The following is a 24,483-nucleotide window of genomic DNA, read 5'->3' as shown; positions in this document are numbered from 1 at the left end:
CGTATCACGGTATCGATATTAAAACAATAAAATCACAATCGAATCGTTTTTGATTGCAAATGACGAAATAACCTACGTTAAAATTGCATCTATATAAAACTGAGAGATTAATTTTAATGAATGAAGTTTATTTTTAGATTCTAAGGATGTATCTGTGTTTCGTATCGGTTTTGCTGGCGGTTCAGGTAAATATCTATGTATTAATACGTGAAGCAAAAACTTTGTATCCCTTTTTACGAAAATCGCGTGGACGGAGGAGTATGAAATTTTCCACACTTATAGAGAATATAGAGAATAAGTGCACAATGCTAATATTTTTTTTAAATAATCAATAAAAGATACATTAAATCAATAAAGAAAATATTACACACACTACATATCATGTATTTGACGCACACACGCATGCATATACTATTTATTGTCAAACTTTTGTTCTTGACGTCTGTTGTCAAATTGAGAATAGATTAAATATTGTTTGTCTTTGTTAATATTTTTTTTTTAGTGTAGTCTTGGCGAAATTTGTGATTATAGAAGTATAAAATACAATCATAATAGTGTACAAACTTACAATTCCAATTAATTATAGTCGAATTTCGACTACTGCGGGGCCCCTAGTTATTGTAATTGTACTAACTAACTAATAGTAATGGTAATGCTAAAGTAAACACATGCTACTAGAAGTATTATCATTTATTCCGTGATAAGATCATGCGAGGTAATCATGGAAATACATATGTGACGGTAGCTATCATACAACACAAGATATTTGATAGATGCCTGAATTTCGCTTACAATATTTTTAAGATAAGCCCTTCTCAGTCTTTAGCACTCTTGGCAGAGTGGTCGTGGTCATAATTTCGGGTGGTGGTGCGTTTGACCAGACGTCGCCATTCCTTTCCAAGATAAGCTAATATAGATAGATATATACAAGTTCCGAACAACAACATTTGGACCGTCGGTCTATCTTCCCTTTGTCGTAAACCTCCAAGCGTATATTGTTTGATAACATAAATTGTTGAAATGAAAAAAGGACCGTGTCTTTTCTAACATCCTTTAATAAAAAGGAGGTTTTTTTTGTCATAGTAAAAGATATCCTCTACCATGTTAAGATATAGATCGGTGTTGACTCGTGTCTGAATATTCTCATGTCCTTAACCACAAGAAAAAATATATGGTTCACTAGCCAAGCTGGGAACGAGACAAAACTGCACATTTTGTTTATTCAAAAAGGGACTAAAGCTTTAAAACTAACTAGTCCCAACATTATATTTGCGTTGTATTATATTGCATTGTATTGCGTAATAATATAATGCATTGCATTAAATGTTCAGATTTTAAATCATTTCAAAATCGAATGAAACGATTTTAATACTTTATTGACACGTGACTAAATTATTGTGTGTCAAGTGTAGTTTATTTTGGTCACGAATGATGTCACGTGTTAAGAATTTGCGTTAAGTCGCGTTTTCTTTTCTAAATTGCCATCAAGTTTTCTTCTTCGAGTAAGTAAAAATGGCGTATTGTTTTAAAAATTCACGAGCGGATAGCTTAGCTTCGGTCACAAGGCCCAGCACGTTTTTAGGCGTGACGAAACGAAGTCTGTCGTAATCTAGCACGTTAATTGCGGGACCATTTTTGTTCAAAGCCAGTGCGTTTGAGGTATTTTCGAGGTAAAATCGGAATTCTTTGCAGTGCGTATGGCACATGATAAGCCTTACAAAGGACCGTTTTTGAATATGACTCATGCCCATAGAAATCTGGACATAGTTTTACCGCACGGGTAGGTATCACCACCTTGCCCATTTCTGACGTGAAGCAGTAATGCGTTTCGGTTTAAAGGGCGGGGCAGCCGTTGTAACTATACTGAGACCTTAGAACTTATATCTCAAGGTGGGTGGCGCATTTACGTTGTAGATGTCTATGGGCTCTGGTAACATTTTACATGCTTTAGAATAAGAATCTTTTAACACATACGTCGGGACCCGGTATCGCCTGCAAAGACTGGTATAGACCCAAAAATTGCACCTTATTAACTGAGTGCTTAGTGTGAGTTTTTTAACATTCTCAACAGCGTAAAAGTTAAGCCAATTTTGTATGCAGTTGGAACAGCGCCCCTAGCGGCAAACGTAGGCGAACGATCCCATTCCATACAGATATGAGCTAACTTTAACGCTATAGAGAACGTTAAAAAACTCGCACTAAGCACACTGGTCAATAAAAGTAAAAAAAAATTTTTTTGAAGTGAAAACTTCTTTACTATCGTTGTGATTTCAAACCGGATGCAACGGAAAAAACGACAGGTAAGAGACACAAATACAAAAATGTGTAGGACGAAGCCAGCAAAGAATGAGACAGAAATATACATACTATTTAATACAGCGCCATCTGTGAGATTTTTTAATACTAACGTGTGTATGAAAGCTCTTGTAGTGAATTTTAATTTAGGATTATACGTGAAATTAAAATATCAATTCACAGAGGGCACTACTACCTTACAATTATTTACTAATGACAAAATTTTACATATACTTAAGACGTTTAGGATAATTGTATTTTAATTTTGGAAGGTTTCACTTCTACCACGTGTGAATTGCACACATTTTGTTTTTTTTGTTATTTTACTTAATAATTTGCTCCGTAATCATATGTTAACGATAAAATTCGTAATGTTTGCGTAACGTTTATACAGCCGAACGTGACTTATTACGTTAATATTATCAACAATATACGCACCTGCGTTTTAATGTATCTGTATTGTTAATTAATTTAATTTGAAAACTGCAGACACGAGGCGTTAATTGCGTTAACCGTAATGATAACATTTACAATCTTTTCAAAGGTAATAAATATAAAAAATTGGCCCCTATTATTGCTAATTAGAGGTAAATTGTATGCAATGTATGTAAGCAAAAAAAAATGTAACTGTACTGAGACCTTAGAACTCATATCTCAAGGTGGGTGGTGGCACTGGTGGTAGGACCTCTTGTCACTGGTGGTAGGACCTCTTGTCTCACTGGTGGTAGGACCTCTTGTGAGTCTGCACGGGTAGGTACCACCGCCCTGCCTGTTTTCTGCCGTGAAGCAGTCATGCGTTTTGATTTGAAGGGTGGGGTAGCCGTTGTAACTATACTGAGACCTTAGAACTTATATCTCAAGGTGGGTGGCGCATTTACGTTGTAGATGTCTATGGGCTCCAGTAGCCACTTAACACTGGGTGGGCTGTGAGCTCGTCCACGCACCTAAGCAATAAAAAAAAAAAGTTTATGTTGTAGATGTCTATGGGCTCCGGTAACCACTTAATGGTGGGCTGTAAGCTCATCCAGCCATGTAAGCAATATTTTTTTTAATGCAAATCTGGCTTATGTCATCGGCCAAATACTTTATATTCAAAGCAATCAAATTCTGTATTTTTTCCAACACAAGAGGTCTTTGAAGTTCCCTGCCTCATCATTCACAAGCCGTTTTCTTCACAGCTCACTTGTACCAGTAATTTGTCCACAAACACTTAAAGTGCCTTATCATGTTACAGGCAATATCGTGTCAACGCCACGGTACTTTTTCTCCAGGATATGAAGGGAAATTTGCAAAAGAACGTCTTTCACCTAATTACAGTGGCTTTGGTATTGGCATCGGGGGTCCAGCCTCAGTCATAGCTCCTGGATCGGGCTTAGCCGCTGCCAAAGGCGGAGGACTGACCGTCACAAGCGCTTCACCTATAGCACCAACTGGCCTGTCAATACTGTCAGAGAGCTTATCAATTGACGGAGGAGCTGCGGCTGGAGGGAACTCCCCGTTTTCCGGAAATGCTGTGCTTTTGAGTGACTTCTCAAATGCGGGATCGGCTGCAGTTAATCATAAACGTTCCAACGGAGCTTTTAGTGCCTCTGAAGGTTTAATATCCAAAAGCTTAGGCTATAAGCCGGGGTTAGGAAATATTGGAACCAAAGGGCAATGGAATTAATGGATATTTTAAGTTAATTTAGTTGAATAATATTTATGTATTTATTTCATTAAAACAAAATTGTTCGGAGTACTGAATTAAGACATTTATTTTTTGACTGTCTATTGTTGTTGATTTTTTTGTTGTCTATTTAGTCCTCCTGCGTGCGTCGTATTCCTCAGTTCTGAGGGTCGTGACCTTTACTGAGCACTTTTGTCAGGACTATGTTATGTGTCTATTTAGTAGACACGGTTAAAATAAATATCTACGCCTCAATATGTTATTGTTGTACTAGCTGACCCGGCAGACTTCGTAGTGCCTCAATCGATAAATAAAATACATAAACTTTTCTATAAAATAAACTTAAAACAAACAAAAGGAATCCCTCCGACGGGGGACACATCAAATAGGGAAAACAAAATTGTTATTTTTATTTAATTCCGAGCATTTTCATATTTATCTACCTTTTAAACCTTCTCTGGACTTCCACAAATAATTCAAGACCAAAATTAGCCAAATCGGTTCAGCCGTTCTCGAGTTTTAGCGAGACTAACGAACAGCAATTCATTTTTATATTAGTGCAAATCAAACATCCGATATGTGGCGGTCCCACACTGCGCTTGTCAGTACGTGGTCTCCACTCGAGGATCTTTCAGGTCTATCGGCCATTCAATCCAGTGAAAATCGCTGGGTCACTTTGGATGCAAGTGGCAACGGACTGACCGCACTGGAGATCAATTGGCGACACCTATGTATAGTATTGGACAGGCTAAGATAATGACACCAAACATTCGTTACTGATATTAGAACGTCTTTTGGGTCCGCACGGGTAGGAATCACCACCCTGCCTATTTATGCCGTGAAGCAGTAATGCGTTTCGGTTTGAAGGGTGGGGCAGCCGTTATACTATGATGATGTAGCCTATCTTCGCGGCGAAACTTCTTGCGCATTGAGGGCACTTAAGCACGCCGTTCTTATAATTATAGGTTATGGCAGCAGGAGGGCGGGCCTTCAACTGGTCGAGTTTGTAATCAAGGTCAGCTTTACAGCCAAGAACATTGTACTATACTGAAACCTTAGAACTCATATTACATGGCGGCATTTACGTTGTAGATGTCTATGGGCTCCGCTAACCACTTAACACCAGCTGGGCCCTGAGTTCTTCCATCTACCTAAGCAATAAATAAATCTTTAAAATATAACAGATCAGAGTCGGATCGTCTGGGACTACTGCGTTTACCGCCGATGCGTTTTAAGGTAATCATTTTTGCCACCATTAGCCTGTAAAATGTATGCCCTACATTAGACATGTCTTTCTTGAAACCAACTTTGAAAGGGGTCTTCAGCGGGTAGACAAATGTATAGCTGTGCCGGGCACCGCAGACGTTCATGATTTGAATGGAATATAAAACAGTTGAGAGACAGATAGAAGAGCTTATCATGAACAATGTAAGGCGTAGACCAAAGCTTGGAATAAGTCGACGTGATAATTGCAATACAATAAAGGCAATACTTCAAATTGAGAAACATAGATATTTGCTACGTGACCAGCAATGTGTGAGTATTGCCAAGTAACGTGTGCTTACATCACCGATTGTGCCGTGGCGAATGTAGGTACTACAGTAGTCAACTCCGGAGTTGATCCCAATCAAAATTTGAGGGAGTAAATACTTTTTTTTTTTTTTATTGCTTAGCTGTGTGGACGAGCTCACAGCCCACCTGATGTTAAGTGGTTACTGGAGCCCATAGACATCTACAACGTAAATGCGCCACACACCTTGAGATATAGTTCTAAGGTCTCAGTATAGTCACAACGGCTGCCCCACCCTTCAAACCGGAACGCATTACTGCTTCACGGCAGAAATAGGCGGGGCGGTGGTACCTACCCGTGCGGACTCACAAGAGGTCCTACCACCAGTGAAATACTTTGTAATATTATTGGTTAGGTTTCTAACAATTGACCCGCTTGGTTGGTCGGTCTTTTTTTTTTAATTGCTTAGTTTGGTGGACGAGCTTACGGCCTACCTGGTGTTAAGCGGTTACCGGAGCCCATAGACAACTACAATGTAAATACCGTCACCTACTTTGAGATATAAGTTCTAAGGTCTCAGTATAGTTACAACGGCAGCCCCGCCCTTCAAACCGAAACACATTACTGCTTCACGGCAGAAATAGGCAGGAATTACTACACGATGCTATTCCTTCACCGTGGAAGTCAATTGTGAACATTTGTTAAGTATTTCATTAGAAAAATTGGTACCCGCCTGCAGGATTCGAACACCGGTGCATCGCTCAACACGAATGCACCGGACGTCTTCTACTTTAGGCCACGATGACTTCATAAAAGACGGTCTTAGATTTGACTTTGTCCCGAGCGTTATGAATATGATCACCGGCTGGGCCAACCTGAAGATATCCTGAAAACGTCGTAGAAATCGGTCCAGCCATCTCGGAGGGCACTGACGTCGATTTCTACAGAATTTCGAATTAACATTATTGGTAATCAAATTATTTGCACCACGGAATAGATAAATAAGGTTGGAAAGGCCTTTGCTCTAATTTTGTATTAGAACCAGTGTCGCCGCTTCATCCCCACTATTTTAATTTCTACACATACACATACTTTGATTACAAGTATTTCGCACACAACAAAAACACCCACACATAAATCTCAGGACAGATATTCGTTCGCAAACTAGCACAAAACACCCGTAGGCATACACACTCACAAACGCAAAAAGGCAATAAAAATGTTCATACACGCTAGTGCTTGATAAAACCGATATTCTTTATCGATAAATTATCTGATGAATGAATGGGGAAAATTAAACATGAAATAAATATTGGAAAAAAACTATTTTACTTTTATTAATGACAAATAGTCACTGTCCCTGGAATAAAACGTATTTGTTAAGCAGTTGGCGCTTGCTATTAATTGCGAATGAATTTTTCAAAACTAAGTGTATTCTGATTTTTTTATGGTAAAATCATTTTCAGTAAAATGCTTAGAGCAAATAGTACTCGTCTTTGTCTCCAGATTCCACTACCTGTTACGTCAATCCATTGTTCCTTGGCGTTAGGTTCTTCAGGAAACCTAAAATTTTTAATTTATTGCATAAGTGAAATAGCATTTTACTTAGATTTTAATACGTCTTAGACAATATAGTAAATACCCGTAAATGAGAGGTCTACATGTCCCTTTATATTATACCTTCACATTAATTCAATGATGATAATTCAATAATAATAATACATATTTATTTTACTTAAAAATACGTCCCACTAAGAATATACTAGGTATCATTAATTAAATATAAAATAATGCAAAAATTATCCATGTCAAATGTAAATATAGTCGAGAATTATGTCGATGATTTTATTTCACCACATGGTCACCTCACTATCGACAAACTAGCGCCGTGCACCACGGCCAATCAGGGCAAAGGCCGAAATTTCAAAGATTGAAGTGTAGAGAACGCAATGCATGTAGTACATTGGAAGCTGACTTGGTCATTGCGTTCATTAGGCGAGTACACATCGCGCAATGTATGCTATTTATAACTTGCTGCAATAATATTGTTAATGTTTGGTATTTCATAATGCTCAGTATATTTTTATGTTTTAGACAAATAATATTGTACTTAAATGGTAATTTCGACTTACTGATCGAAAGATATACCTCCTCGCTCTATACTTGAAGTCTGACTTTTTGTTTTACAAGTTATAATTGCACAACACGGCACTATAAAGCGGAGATCTGTTCGCCCAAGTAGTCCGAAGCGCACTAAACGCGGTGAATGAAAGAATCGGTCGAGTTATGATTGTAGAATCATAACTGTGGCACGCTTGCCCCGCCTACATTACCATTCCAACCTTATTTATCTATTCCGTGATTTTCACGAAATAAATAAAAACAATTGCACTTAATTATCCATATTGCTACGCAGTTAGATGAGCTTACGGCAATCTGGTCGTAAGAATAATTCATAGACATCGCCTCAATGCTAAAACACATCTTGAGATTAGTAGTCGAAGTCATATTATTGGTCCCTAAATAAATCTCATTAGTATAGACTATCGAAGCGGATCTTCAAAACTCTTCCAACAATGCGCGATATATACCCAATCTCAATCACGCCAACACTGATACATACCGTCAAAAATGAAGTAAAAAAAACAGCGTTTGAAAATACACTGCAGTACAAAGAAATACAATAATACAAACTAGCCGTCCCGCAGTAGTCGAAATTCGACTATAATTAATTGGAATTGTAAGTTTGTACACTATTATGGTTCTATTGTCAAAGACTATTTTACTTCTATAATCACAGATTTCGCCAAGACTACACTGTAGACAAATAAACAATATTAACCTTTTCTCAATTTGATTACAGACTAACAGAGCAACAAAAGTTTGACAATAAACATAGAGTATTCATATGCGTGTGTGTCAAATACGTGGTAGTGTGTGTAACGTTTTTTTTTTTATTGATTTAATGTATTATTAATGCATAAGTTAAAAAGAAAATTACCATTCGGCACTCCTTCGCTATATTCTCTATAAGTGTGGAAAATTTCATACTCCTCCGTCCGCGCAATTTTCGTAAAAAGGGATACGAAGTTTTTGCTTCACGTATTAATATATAGATTTAAGAAGGAATACTCACGTGGTGAAAAGTATATTTAAAATGACTTCTATTAACAAATTTCATTAACTGTTGTTAATTTATTACATGACATTTAACAATTTTGCACATCATATAATTGCTTACATATTATATGTATAGAAAAACCTCTATAGTTTCAAAAAGATTCTTCTTAGACAAGTTCAATGAAATAAACAATCAAATCTTACATAATATAATATTTGTTGTTAAAGTTAAGGCATTTAATTATTGTATAACTAAACATAAAAAATAAAAAAATTGTAAATCATACAAGTATTTATTTCTTATAGAAAATTTACAAAATCCTTCATTTAAAAATAAAATATAGGATAGGTAACATGTTACTGCTATCTACAGGAGCATTGAGAAACTAACCGAAGCGAAGCCATCTAGTGGCCGACGCCCGTAAACATTTTTGTTGACTGCTTGAGTTGCTTATCTATAACTAATTAATGCGTATTATTTAGGATCACTCGTAGAACAACCGCTCTAGCCGACTGCCACGAGGGTACAATAAGAGCTCATTAACTAATTGATTTAACAGACTTATGTTAATGCTGTCAAAGTCAATTAAATATTAATTACTAAAGACACTTCAAAAGCTACGGGTCAGATCTTCTCCAAGATGAAGCCACATGAAATTGGTATTGGTTTTCAAATAAAAATATTCACCAAAATCGGTCCGTCTAGAAAAGTTCTGGCAAAGGCAACACTCATAAAAAATGTAATCGAATTGCGAGCCTCCTCGTTTTTTAAAGTGCATGAACAAAATAAATACAAAACATCTGGGCACAGACAAAACGTTTCTTGATATCGATTAAAACAAATAATTTAAGTTTTTTTTTGTTAGGCATATTTGAGGCTTTGATTCTCTGTTTAAAAACATCAGAGACGGATATATTTCCATAATATTTTCAGCAAATTTCTAGGCACCCGTACATCCTCTTACAATTAAACTTGACAAAGAACTAAATAATCATATAGCCATTACAGCTGGAGCGACTGAGTCATGGATACAAATCGGCAAACAGACAATGCCAGCGTCATGATCGCGAGAAAACTGAAAATTGCGGGTAAGATGTTAAGGGCAGAAAGATCTGTCTACCCTCTAGTCCGTATTCTGCTTTTTTTTAAGGTATTTTATGACCTGGTAACTAAGACGAGTCTTATTGTAATTTATATTCTTATTTTTATGAAAAATGATAATGAAAAAAAAAATTAAATGGTAAACAGTCGACCTTCTTTCTAGTGTGACTGGGTGGTGCAGTAGCTTGCATCCCTGACAGTTGCGGCGAGGGTCGTGTATTCCGACATCGGGTAAACCCATTAGGCGATGAGCAGATTTGCTTGCTCTTTATCTGAGTGTTTATTATCTATACAGCGTGTCCCAAATTTCAACGATAAGCCAGCACCGCTGTATGGTCGGGTCAATAACTACCCATGGAAAAATAATAAAAAAAATCCAGCTCTTTTTTTTTCAAAGCTACATTATCTTTATTGAAAAATATTGCGCACACCCTTTTTTTTATTTTTTATTGCCTAGATGTGTGGTCGAGCTCACAGCCCACCTGGTGTTAAGTGATTACTGGAACCCATAGAAATCTACAACGTAAATGCGCCACACACCTTGAGATATAATTTCTAAGGTCTCAGTATAGTTACAATGGCTGCCCCACCCTTCAAACCAAAACGCATTACTGCTTCACGACAGAAATAGGCGGGGCGGTGGTACCTACCCGTGCGGACTCACAAGAGGTCCTACCACCAGTAATTACGCAAATTATAATTTTGCGGGTATGATTTTTATCACACGATGTTATTCCTTCACCGTGGAAGTTAATCGTGAACAATTGTTAAGTACGTATTTCATTAGAAAAATTGGTACCCGCCTGCGTGATTCGAACACCGTTGCATCGCCATATACGAATGCACCGGACGTCTTATCCTTTAGGCCACGACGACGACGACGACGATACTGTGGTCACAAATGTGAACATATCTCCAGGTTTTTTTTTTTGTATTAGCTACCTAAGTAACATAACTATTCACTACAGTTCTAAATAGGACCATTTGTTACTGACCCGACCATACACTGGTACTGGCTTATCGTTGAATTTTGGGACACGTTGTTTATGTATACATTTAAACGTATATTAGTATAGACTGATAAACTCTCTGGTATCCTCCTCCTCGCGTCGTTTCCTCACTGCTGAGGGTCGTGACCATTATAATTCGACATGATTTTACTCCTTGTGATGTCCCGCCAGCGCCTCCGATCATTGGCCGCATGAAGGGCGTCGTGGAATGGGATCTCTAGTGTGGTGCGGATTTGGTCGAACCACCTTGTCGGACTGCGCCCGCGCGGTCTCTTTCCCTCGATCTTCCCTGTCACGAATGGTCTCTCTAAGCTATCCGGTGTTTTCCGAGCAATATGACCGAAGTACTCGAGTGCGCGGCGAAGGCAGAGTGTGGACAGTCTAGTCTTGATCTGCAGTTGATCTAAGATAGACTGGTTGCTTCTCTTCGCTGTCCAAGGTATCCGGAGCATTCTTCGCCAGCACCACATCTCAAAAGCATCCACGCGTTTGCGATCAGCTGCTTTAAGGGTCCAGGTCTCCGCTCCGTATAGAAAAATGGAAAAGACCAGAGTGATGATGATGAGATGGTATCCATAACACAGGAAATTCAAAAGTAGGGCCGTATTACGGTGCATGATTTGTTCCCAGTTATTATTAACCCGCGTTCGAGTGTTACAGTAAACGTGAAAGTCTTGTTAAAAACCCGTTAAAATAATATCAAAAAATAGTGTTCATCTAGGTATATATATAAAAATGAATTGCTGTTCGTTAGTCTCGCTAAAACTCGAAAACGGCTGGACCGATTTGGCTAATTATGCTCTTGAATTATTTGTGGAAGTCCAGAGAAGGTTTAAAAGGTAGATAAATATGAAAAATTAAAATGCTCGGAATTAAATAAAAATAACAATTTTGTTTTCCCTTTGATGTGTCCCCGTCGGACGGATTCCTTTTGTTTGTTGTAAGTTTATTTTATACAAAAGTTTAGGTCTTTTATTTATCGATTGAGGCACTACGAAGTCTGCCGGGTCAGCTAGTAGCTTATAAAAGGATTGGCTGCTACTGCATTTGAAATGTTAAATGTAACTTTGAGTACATCCACAGCCCTGTCTACAAGGCAATCCTTGCCCACAGCCATATGGAGGGGCGCCCATGTTTGGCAATTTCGTGGCCAACAAACTGGTCACAGTAAGCAAAGCCAATGTTTCCGCCAATGTCCCGGTAACTGAAGGCTGCAGGATTTGGATCGGAGCACTGCAAGAGGTCCTTGGAACTGACTTTAAAATGTCGCATCCTCGAAGACACTGTGCGAAGATTTCCTGGAAAAAATAAAAACCTTTTTTATAATCTTATGTGTATATATCGGTGTGTATATATTTTGACTGGTGTTAGGACCTGCTTCACTGCAGAAATATGCAGGGCGGTGGTACCTACCCGCGCGGACTCACAAGAGGTCCTACCACCAGTAATTACGCAAATTATAATTTTGCGGGTTTGATTTTTATTACACGATGCTATTCCTTCAACGTGGAAGTCAATCGTGAACATTTGTTAAGTACGTATTTCCTCCGGGCCACCAGTAATCCTTCAATCATATAAAAAAAAAAAAAAAAGTACCCGCCTGCGGTATTTGAACACATGTGCATCGCACAACATGAATGCACCGAACGTCTTATCCCTTAGGCCACGACGAATCTTGCTGGTCTATGCCACAAATATACCTTATCTTTCTAGGCGAACTGTATTTACTTCACGACTCCTTAAGGTTGACCTTGAGATTTCCTTTTAATCTACAGTAGTAAAAACCCCTTGACACATGGGTTCGAAGCCAATGCATAGAATACCTAATGTGAGATGAACACAGTGACACGAAATTTATAATAAAAAATGCCAGATCAAACCGTAAAAATAGTTTTAATTGATTGTAAATAGCCGTATTTTTAGGCATGTATTCTGCACTATCTTAGATCAACTGCAGATCAAGACTAGACTGTCCACACTCTGCCTTCGCCGCGCACTCGAGTACTTCGGTCATATTGCTCGGAAAACACCGGATAGCTTAGAGAGACTGTTCATGACAGGGAAGATCGAGGGAAAGAGACCGCGCGGGCGCAGTCCGACAAGGTGGTTCGACCAAATCCGCACCACACTAGAGATCCCATTCCACGACGCCCTTCATGCGGCCAATGATCGGAGGCGCTGGCGGGACATCACAAGGAGTAAAATCATGTCGAATTATAATGGTCACGACCCTCAGCAGTGAGGAAACGACGCGAGGAGGAGGAGGAGAAGGATTCTGCAGTGGACGTCTACGGGCTGATGGTGATAGATAGTTGTACTTAAAAATTAATATCAAAAGTATTCGTTGAATATAAGTATTTTCTTCGCTCTTTGGGAGTCAGAGACATAATTAAAAGCTCTTTTACGGTTCTATCTCACCTTTTAACCGTCACTTTATTATTTCCGAGGTATAGAAAATTTACAGTTTCCGTGAAAGGGGTCGATTAAGATTTGAATGTCAACATTTGAATTTTGTGCTAACTACCGTCAATCACTAGTATAAAGCAAAGTCGCTTTCTCTGTCCCTTTATCTGTCTGTCCCTATGTATGCTTAAATCTTTAAAACTACGCAACGGATTTTGATGCGGTTTTTTTAATAGATAGAGTGATTGAAGAGGAACGTTCATATGTATAATAACATCCATTAAATAGTGGAGAAATCAATAATAAATTACAGTTTCCGAAGCGAAGCGAGGGCGGGTCGCTAGTTTTTGTATAAAAAACATTTCTATACTTTAACTTTTAGTTCACACAGAACGAACTAACAGCATCTAGAGATCTGGCAGTATGTCTGTCTTGAGTTTCATCTTCGCGATAAAAGTATTCGGGGGTGTCAGATAAGAGCCAAACATCCTCCTTTTTTTTTCTATTCAGAGGCTATTTCAGCGTAACCTTAACTAGTAGGTGAGCTCACGGGGCTCAAACCTGACGACGTTGCTAACACGAACCATAGCAAGAGGCGGGCTTCGCAGAACCTACCACCGGATCGGAAACGCGACCCACTGAGAAGATCCGGCGAGAAATTCAGTGGGCTGTGTCTGAGGGCTAATTTACTCGTCGAGCCCTTCGTCGCGAGCGACGGGTTCGACGAAAACGATGACCGGAACATCTTCCGTATTAAGGGAAGCAGCACCCTGTCTGAAATAAAGAAAGCTTCTGAACTTATCGATAAAAGTCGGAGCTTGTTTTAAGGAGGAAATCGCCGGACTTCCGCCCTCCACTGGGGACGGCGGGCGGAGCATGTCGGAGTCGAACCGACTAAAACCTCCTGTCGTTCAACAACCAACGTCCAAACCTCACATGAGACAGAACTCATGAAAAGGCAAAGGGGGGAAAGCGAAGTGTTTAGTGCGGAGCACATCTCTCCCATCACCCTCCCCCTCGGGACGCCGGACTGGCGGTCGTCGGCGCCACGACCACCAGCCCTCTCGGTCGGCAGGCTATCCAGAGCCCGCCTAGATGGCGCCGGTTAGAGTGAGCTATCCTACGGAATACCCCGCTGGGTCAGAACCAGCGTGGGTCGAGGATAGCCGGCCTTCCATCACCCGGATGCTCTTGCGTAAAACGCTTGCAGAGCAGCTTGCACGACGTCTTCTTAGGTCCCCCTCGCCGGTCCCCAGACCGACACATATGAGGGGGACCCGAAACACTTAGATGGCCAGGGCTTGGGCGACATCCGCCTCCCTGGCCCCCGCTCGACGGCGGCGGGCTTGCGCGTCTCTAACGCGCCCCGCCGCCTCCTTCTGCGAGATGGTGCACTCGCAGAAGTCGAGCATCGCCTTCCACGACTCGTCGTCGCCGAGCATCGATGCCACAACACTCGGCAACGACAAGTCGTTTCCTATTTTTGCGACGAGGACACGGCGCCACCCCTCCCATGCGGGGCAGGCGACGAGCGTATGCTCTGCCGTGTCCAAGTCGCAACCACAATGGTGGCACTCTGCCGTCGGCTCGGCTCTGATCCGGTGCAGGAACTCACCGAAGCAACCATGCCCAGTGAGAACCTGCGTGAGCAGGAAAGCGAGGCGTCCTCTGTCACGATTCACCCAATCCACAAGGACTGGGCGAATCGCCTCGACGGTCCTACGACCAGCCGAAGGATCGGCCAGCCGCCTGGGTTTTAATACAGCTAGATACCAATCAATCAAGTTAAAATTAGCTTCTGAACTTGGAGTGAGTTGGTAACTAAGGCTGTTTGAAATTGCAAAGCACAATATGAAATTAAATTCTGCTTACAAGGATATATCCCGTATGGTCTAGTGGCTAGGATACACGGCTCTCACCCGTGAGGCTCGGGTTCGATTCCCGGTACGGGAAGCTTTTTGTCCTTAAAAGTTTTATAATAGTTGCTATTTTCATAAAACGATATATTTTTTTAATAAAATCATATTAAGTTTATAACAGAGGAACGTTTGGCACTAATTAATACTCTTTTCTTTGTTTACTTCCAACGGAGATAAGCTTTTCGTTAATTGATAAACAATTCAATTTGGCCATTAGGTTTAATTTTAATACACGAAATGTTAAAGTTGTTAGTTTATATTTATCTAAATCCAGTGCCAAGAACGTAATTTTAAATCGCGTTGTTACCAATGCTATTTACGTTTTTAATAAGGACGCTCTTCTTGCATTTGGACACAAATATGTAAATAATGTTATAAATAGTACATAGTATACATAGTTATAAATAAATAATTGGTAAACAAAATAAAACCTCTTTTATGGAAGTCTGGTTAAAATAGAAACCTCATCATGTTCTACTTCGTACGTAAAATACATCAAGCCCACTGCCCTTAGAGGTATTGTACTGTGCTAGATTTTATTTGTAAATTTGCATATAATATGAGCTAACCAATCAAAAAACACAGAAGAAGAAAAATCTAATATAAAAAAGTGTAAAATTGAAAATAGATCAAAATGTAAAAATCATATATTATATATTTAAGAATATTTACATGTATTACTTAGATGATGGGAAATAAAGGCTTTATTATGATCAAATGTATATTGTAATATGATGATAATAGCTTCTTTTTTTTCTACCTAAGCTGATAGCCTTGAGAGGCTATATCAGCGTAGCCTTAACTAAGTAGGTGAGCTCACGGGGCTCAAACCTGATGACGTTGCTAACACGAACCCTAGCAAGAGCTGTGCTTCGCAGAATCTAAAACCGTATCGGAAACGCGACCCACTGAGAAGATCCGGCGAAAAATTCAGTGGGGTGTGTCTGAGGGTTAATTTACTCGTCGAGCCCTTCGTCGCGAGCGACGGGTTCGACGAGAACGATGACCAGTGCTTGAGGTACGTAAAAGCACCGTTAGTGGATCGGGAGGATCCGAAATGACGTGTGATAATAGTTTTGGAGGCTGCGTCTTTTATACACTGTTTTCAAGTCATGCCAATTGTTTAAATGCGCGCCATCTATTGGTGCAATATGTAACAACCTTCTTAAGGGTGGTGCTTGATAATGATTTTGTGTATTACTTAGCGTCTAGCTTAAACGTTTAGTGAAATAGAACCTTGTAGGAAGCACTAGGGGAACACAGTTCTATCTATTTGAAGAGAAATATCGAGAAAAATTTTAGTTTTCCACCTGCGGTCTTACTTGTAAGTCATTTTGTGAGTCCGCACGAGTTGGTACCACCACCCTACCCATTTCTGCCATGAAGCAGTAATGCGTCTCGGTTTGAAGGGTACGGCAGCCGTTGTAACTATACTTTAATAATGCTTTAATAATACTTTAATAATGCTTTTACTTTAATAATACTTTAATAATGCTTTTACTTTAACTAGAGGTCCCGCAGTAGTCGAAATTCGACTATTGTATTGAAATTGAAATTGAAATTGTAAGTTTGTACACTATTGTGACTGTAATTTATACTTCTATAATCACAAATTTCGCCAAGACTACACTATAAAAAATATTAATAAAGACAAACAATATTTGATCTATTCTCAATTTGACCACAGACGTCAAGAACAAAAGTTTGACAATAAATATAGGTAGTATGCATGCGTGTGTGCGTCAAATACATGGTATGTAGTGTGTGTAATGTTTTCTTTATTGATTTAATGTATCTTTTATGCATTATTTAAAAAAAATATTAGCATTGTGCACTTCTTCTCTATATTCTCTATAAGTATTGAAAATTTCATACTCCTCCGTCCTACCCGATGATATGCAGGCGAAGTAAAATGTCCCTTAGAAATAAGGTGACACTCTACAAAACTTGCATACGCCCCGTCATGACCTATGCAAGTGTAGTGTTCGCTCACGCGGCCCGCACTCACTTAAAATCCTTCCAGATTATTCAATCCCGTTTTTGCAGGAAAGCCATCGGAGCCCCGTGGTTCGTCAGGAACGTCGACCTCCATGACGACCTGGACTTAGAGTCCGTCAGTAAGTATTTGCAGTCGGCGTCGATGCGCCACTTCGATAAAGCGGCACGACACGAGAACCCTCTCATCGTGGCCGCCGGTAACTACATTCCCGATCCTGCGGACAGAATGGAAAGCAGTCGACGTCGCCCAAAACACGTCATCTCGGATCCTCCCGATCCACTAACGGTGCTTTTAGGTACTTCAAGCACCGGTCACTGTTCTCGTCGAACCCGTCGCTTGCGACGAAGGGCTCGACGAGCAAATTAACTCTCAGACACAGCTCACTGAGTTTCTCGTCGGATCTTCTCAGTGGGTCGCGTTTCCGATCCGATGGTAGATTCTGCGAAGCACGACTCTTGCTAGGGTTCGTGTTAGCATCGTAGTCAGGTTTGAGCCCCGTGAGCTCACCTACAAACGTTAGGGCGAAGCTGAAATAGCCTCTCAAGGCTATCAGCATAGGTAGGAAACAAAAAAAAAAAAAAAAAACTCCTCCGTCCGCGCAATTTTCGTAAAAAGGGATACAAAGTTTTTGCTTCACGTATTAATATATAGATAATACTTTAGTAATGTATAAAAACTTATAAAAAATCGAATTTAAAACGAAAATTCAATGTTGCGTATACTACAAATGCTTAACGAGAGTAATTCTTCTTTACTGGTGGTAGGACCTCTTGTGAGTCCGCGCGGGTAGGTACCACCGCCCTGCCTATTTCTGCCGTGAAGCAATAATGCGTTTCGGTTTGAAGGGTGGGCCGTTGTAACTATACTTGAGACCTTAGAACTTATATCTCAAGGTAGGTGGCGCATTTACGTTGTAGATGTCTATGGACTACAGTAACCACTTAACACCAGGTGGGCTGTGAGCTCGTTCACGCATCTAAACAATAAAAATAAAAAATTACCGCGACGGTATAAAAAACAACGTTGCAATAATTTTATTGCGTTTTAAAACTCACCTGCGACAATAATGCTTGAACGACAATTATTACGGCCAGACCTCTCATTTTCCTTAAAATCACGTAACAGACAGAAAGATTCTAACCGATTCTAATATTTATATATAAATTTATTTTGTAATCATGCTAGTGCATATTTATCGATTGGGTTAAGAAAATGATTTCTATAAGTTTTAATATGGACGTGATTAAAAACGTACGATCTAAGCGATTACAAATATATTTTTGATCGACTGTTAGTTAGTTAGATCTAGAGAATTGAAAAAGTACTGTACCTATCTATATATTAATACGTGAAGCAAAAACTTTGTATCCCTTTTTACGAAAATTGCGCAGACGGAGGAGTATGAAATTTTCCACACTTATAGAGAATATAGAGAAGAAGGCCCGAATCCTGATCATGCAGGAGCCAGTCACCGTCGACGCCCTAGACACGTCCTTACGGATCCATCAGATCCAATAACCTTTGCATTAGATGCCTTCAGCTCTAATACTAGGGGCAGGCTTAGGGACCCCGGTAACCGTACTCGTCGAACTCGACAAAGAGGTCGACGTGCAACCTAACCCATGCATCAGCCCGCTGAGTTTCTCGCCGGATCTTCTCAGCGGGTCGCGATTCCGATCCGGTAGTAGATTCATTCGCGAAACAATTGCTCTTGAGTTGTTAGGTCTCCTTCGGAGGCGCTCGGGCAGTTGTTAGCAAATCCCACCCCTCTTGGCTGAGCCTTAGCTCGCCCACCTGTCCTGGTGAAACTGGAAAGGCCTTCGGGCCACCAGTAATATTCAATCATAAAAAAAAAAAAAAAAAAAAAAAAAAAAAAGAAGAAGGGCACAATGCTAATATTTTTTTTAAATAATGCATAAAAGATACATTAAATCAATAAAGAAAACATTACACACACTACATACCATGTATTTGACGCACACACGCATGCATACTATTTATTGTCAAACTTTTGTTCTTGACGTCTGTTGTCAAATTGAGAATAGATTAAATATTGTTATCGTCTTTGTTAATATTTTATATAGTGTAGTCTTGGCGAAATTTGTGATTATAGAAGTATAAAATACAATCATAATAGTGTACAAACTTACAATTCCAATTAATTATAGTCGAATTTCGACTACTGCGGGACCTCTAGTATATAAAAAAAAACCTTGTCGCGGATGGCGGTTCTCAAACTTTACCCTGTCTTTTAATCATTAAATAGTAATAGTAGTTCATCCACCTAATTTAAAAAAAAAAAACGCAACGGAATGCCTGCTTACTCGCATTCTTGCCTGGTAAACTGTCAATAATCTAATTTTCCAATCTCCTATATGGCAGATACTATTTGTATCGCGAAGCAATGGGTTTACACTCGACGGGTGGGTAGGCTACAAAAGAACATGTGAATAGAGTGTTTTTTTTATTACTTACATGGCTGGACGAGCTCACAGCCCATCTGGTGTTAAGTGCTTACTGGAGCCCATAGACATCTACAAAGTAAATGCCGCCACTCACCTTGAAATATGAGTTCTAAGCTCTCAAGTATAGTTACAACGGCTGCCCTACCCTTCAAACCGAAACGCATTACTGCTTCACGGCAGAAATAGGCAGGGCGGTGGTACCCACCCGCGCGGACTCACAAGAGGTCCTACCACCAGTAATTACGCAAATTATAGTTTTGCGGGTTTGATTTTTACTACCCGATATTATACACCGTGGAAGCATTCCATGAGCAAACTGACCCCCAGACACAGCCCACTGAGTTTCCCGCCGGATCGTCTAAGTGGGTCGCGATTTCGATCCAGTCGTCGATTTAGCCAAGCACTGCTCTTACTGGGGCAGGTTGAGCCCCATGAGCTCCTCCACCAAACGTTTCCAAAAAAAGTTTTTAAATAAGAAATAAAACAGAATCCAGCTCGACGATACACGGCCTCGTCTCTGCAATAAAACTTCTTACCACAGTAAAAAATTATGTTACAATTTCGATGAATTACCTTATCGCAATCATTGAACTAACAATTAATGTCCGGAAATCATTTTATTTGCTAATAAATAACAATGAAATAAGAGTTTCGTGATATTTCTTAAAACAACCATCGGTTTATGTAACATCCGATTTTCAATATCGATATCGCGTTATCGATAATATGCAATCGATAACGTAAATGTATATGATGCGATTGCATTATTAATATCAATAATCGTTTTCAAAATCTATACGCGAAGAGACTTCGTCTTGATTTAAAATAAGAAAATGGTGCGGCACTTATTTTCTTATATTTTTTCCTTGGTGTTGTTACATGTGAGTAATTAATTGTTGTTTAGTAGAAAATGAAATAGTATTCGTAATATCTAAAAAGCAATGAAAAATATAATATATTTAATTTGGTTTTTCATATCGAGGCGTGCGAGTTATTTCTTATATATTTTTATTTGAATATCCTATACCTAAATTTTTTTAGTGTTTTTCTTATGGAGGGTAGAGGTAAAGAAAACACTCACTGCATATGAAAAAAGTCGGTCAAGAAGCGACCAATTAAGACGGCGGCGGCGCAGCTGTTACAAGTCGTGTGGTTTCAATAATAGCCCCAAAAGTTTTGTTTAATTCATTAATCTATATATTAATACGTGAAGCAAAAACTTTGTATTGTGTATTTGTATTTGTATTGACGGAGGAGTATGAAATTTCCCACACTTATAGAGAATATAGAGAAGGAGTGCAGAATGCTATTTTTCTTTTTTACGTATGTATAAAAAATAAATTATATCAATAAAAAACATGACACACACACGCATATATACTCTTTTGTTTATCGTTAATAGATTATTATTGTTTGGGACTTTTTGGCGGGAACGCGAGGAGCGAAGTTGTGTGAATTGTTTTATTTTGTCTATTTAGTGTTTCTTCAGGTTTAAATGTGTAATAACGGTGGCTTATTAACCGTTTAATATCTGTTAAAAGTGCACAAATGTATGAAATGAAACAAAGATGCTGGATGTGACTTCTCGGGAACCTCCAAAAAGTCCTTTGAAAAAGTCTCAATAAATGACTACCATTTTACTAAGATTATATTTCATCCTATATCATCTCATCACATCTCATCTCATCTCATTTCATTTCATATTAACGTTTTTCAAATAGGTATATATATAAAAAAATACATAAAAGATTAGGCTATATGATATGATACCTTTGCCTTTCCAGTTGGAAAAATAAAACTACTACTACTTAATATTGTCTATAGTGTAGTCTTGGCGAAATCTGTGATTATGAAAAGTATAATAATATTCTTTGACAATAGAACCATAATAATGTTCAAACTTATAATTTCAATTAATTATTCAATTGATTTCGACTACTGGGGGACCACTATTTTCTTTAAGTTGACACACTTCACTCCTCTTCCAACCGCTACATTCACATCACACCACTTGCAAAGTCAACACAATTTTGGCGGTTTTTTGAATTGTTAATTACTGTTTACAGCTGGATTTACTCTTCAATTTGCCGCCAATTATCTTTGCCTCTACCCTCCATACGTCCTTACCACTAATCTTTGTATTAGACGCCTTCAGCTCTAACACTAGAAGCAGGCTTAGGGACCCCGGTAACCGTAGTCGTCGAACTCGACAAAGAGTTCGACGTGCAACCTAACCCATGAATCAGCTCGCTGAGTTTCTCGCTGGATCTTCTCAGCTGGTTGCTATTCCGATCCCGTAGTAGATTCATTCGCGAAGCAGCTGCTCTTGAGTTGTTAGATCTCCTTCGGAGGCGCTCGGGCAGCTGTTAGCAAATCCCACCCCTCTTGGCTGCGCCTTTGCTCACCCACCTGTCCTGGTGAAACTGGAAAGGCCTCCGGGCTACCAGTAATCCTTCAATCATAGGAAAAAAAAGTTTCTTCGAGAAGTTTCGTTGATGGCTTAGCCAGATTCGACAGAATCACCTCCGACCTTCGCCTGCCACTGTGATATTACGTTATAAATACAAAGCTTACTATTATTATTATTGCGTACTGCAAGTTAGTCGTGGTCTTAAGGATAAGACGTCTGAGGCACTGGTGTCAACCGATGCGGCTATGACCAAGTTCGAATCTTGCCGAAGGATTATTTTTTTACGTATTTAAATATGCTTAACACGGCTTCAGAACGAAGCTCAGAGATCTTCACTCCTGATTTACTGTAACATACAATGACGTGTAGCATTTTTGATGCACAACGATGATGGTAATGATGGTAATGTATATTGCAATCTCACATTTGTAGAGATGCCCTCACTTATTTTTGCCGCGGATTAGTCACTCATCTTTATGTTTCCCCTTTCTTAGTTCAGTTTGTCAACAGAGCTGATAGAGCTTTTTAAACGGTAAACTAAGTAATATTCAGTAGCTATGAGTTATTAAGCTAGTTTATTATTATTATTATTTTCGGTTCATCAATACCTATCGATGACGAACCTTGGTGTTGTCAATTGAAAAATAGCTATTTTTTTAAATGTCAGTACATAATAAACAGGAGAGCGAATTTACGACGTAATTTGAATCTGTTTTTCAAGTGTCAGTGATTATAGTAGCTTTTCGATGGTTTGTCGTTCATTAATAATCTATATATTAATACGTGAAGCAAAAACTTTGTATCCCTTTTTACGAAAATTGCGCGGACGGAGGAGTATGAAATTTTCCACGCTTACAGAGAATATAGAGAAGAAGTGCACAATGCTAATATTTTTTTTAAATAATGCATAAAAGATACATTAAATCAATAAAGAAAACGTTACACACACTACATACCACGTATTTGACGCACACATGCATGCATACTATTTATTGTCAAACTTTTGTTCTTGACGTCTGTTGTCAAATTGAGAATAGATTAAATATTGTTTGTCTTCTATACTAATATTATAAAGAGGAAAGATTTGTTTGTTTGTTTGTTTCGAATAGGCTCCGAAACTACTGGACCGATTTGAAAAAATATTTTTCCATTAGAAGCCGACATTGTCCCTGATGAACATAGGCTACTTTTTTTTATTTTTTATATATTTTTTTTTTGGTTTCATGTGTGTTTTAATGTTTCCGAAGCGAAGCGAGGGCGGGTCGCTAGTTGTTAATATTTTTTATAGTGTAGCCTTGGCGAAATTTGTGATCATAGAAGTATAAAATACAATCATAATAGTGTACAAACTTACAATTCCAATTAATTATAGTCGAATTTCGACTACTGCGGGACCTCTAGTATATATAAACAAGCCAATCCTGCTTCAAGCATGTGAATTTCCTTACAGTACTGTTATTAAAAACTACTGGAATAGTAGAATTTGTGTCAACAAAATCACACACGTTCCTGCATTTTTTTGTTTGAGCTATTATCTACATAGAGTTATGAGAGAAACAATTCTAAACCACATTCTAATTGAAATTCAAGAGGCTGCAACATTCAAATAATTACCATAAAAAATTTTGTTCACAGATAACATCAACGCAAGACTTTACAGATAGCGCATTATGTAAAATTTCCTCAAGCAACGATAAGTCTTTTCCCGCTGAAGTGATCGCAAATAAAGATACAGTGCACATACTGATAGATCTACTAAAAAAATTCGTCGATAAACAAATGGAAAACAAAGCAACTCCAAAGATGAACGACGCTATTAATAAATTTGATGATAATCCAAATAAAATAAACGAAACTAACATGGCTGCCATTTCAAAAGCGGATCCAGGAAAAAGGTTTACTACCGGTGACAACATGAAACCGAACTGCCCTCATAAAACAAAGGCTTTGGCTAAAGATAAGAATAGTAAGAAAAACAAAAGCAAAACGATTTCACGGAACAATAAGACGCATCCACTTCAAATACCTTGTCAGTCGGTATCCGACATTTTAGACGACGGTTATGTTTTAAGAAAACAAAGCCAATCCAAACAACAGGCGCTGGGTAACAGAATTGAATCTTATAAACAGCCAAACACCCTGACACAAGAAACGAATGGAGACGCCTTGCCTGTGCCGAAACTCAAAATATCTTGCACCGAATCTGATGACGCGATCTCTATCGTTTTTAAACCTAAAACTATTTCCTTGATGCAAGTTTACGGGAATCTCCTTAAGAAGATCACGGTGACCGCACTGGTGCCTTATCACGTCTCCAAATTAGTATACTGATTGTTTTAAATATATTAACGTAGCCTATTTGTAAATTTGTTATCGAATGAAATTTTGCGATTTATTGTTTTCGCTAAGCTACCTAAGCTGGTAACCTAGAGGGCTATGCCAGCGTAACCGAAAAAGTAGGAGAGGTCACGGGGCTCTAATATGAGAACGTTGCTGACACTAGCCCTAGCAAGAGAAGTGCTTCGCAAGAAACTACCACCGGATCGGAAACGCGACCCACTGAGAAGATCCGGCGAGATACTCA

At 39.0% G+C, this 24,483-nt stretch overlaps 1 protein-coding gene and 1 non-coding gene across 2 annotated transcripts; both read left to right on the top strand.

Moving 5' to 3' along the window:
* The first annotated feature begins 146 nt into the window (after positions 1 to 146).
* On the top strand, positions 147 to 3,961 carry LOC114241885 (chorion class B protein PC10). Its single transcript, XM_028172854.2, has 2 exons — positions 147 to 185; positions 3,530 to 3,961. Exons 1-2 carry the CDS (start codon positions 147 to 149, stop codon positions 3,959 to 3,961), a joined length of 471 nt encoding a protein of 156 aa, XP_028028655.2.
* Positions 3,962 to 14,987: 11,026 nt separating this feature from the next.
* On the top strand, positions 14,988 to 15,059 carry TRNAE-CUC (transfer RNA glutamic acid (anticodon CUC)). The gene has a single exon. It is a non-coding gene; the product is annotated as a tRNA-Glu (tRNA).
* The last annotated feature ends 9,424 nt before the right edge of the window (positions 15,060 to 24,483 follow it).

Source organism: Bombyx mandarina, chromosome 02 (genome assembly GCF_030267445.1).
Source record: "Bombyx mandarina strain Sakado chromosome 02, ASM3026744v2".
In the NCBI taxonomy this organism is placed as follows: Eukaryota; Metazoa; Arthropoda; class Insecta; order Lepidoptera; family Bombycidae; genus Bombyx; species Bombyx mandarina.
Note: the sequence above shows the minus strand (reverse complement) of the source record. Positions and strands in the feature narration are given on the sequence as shown.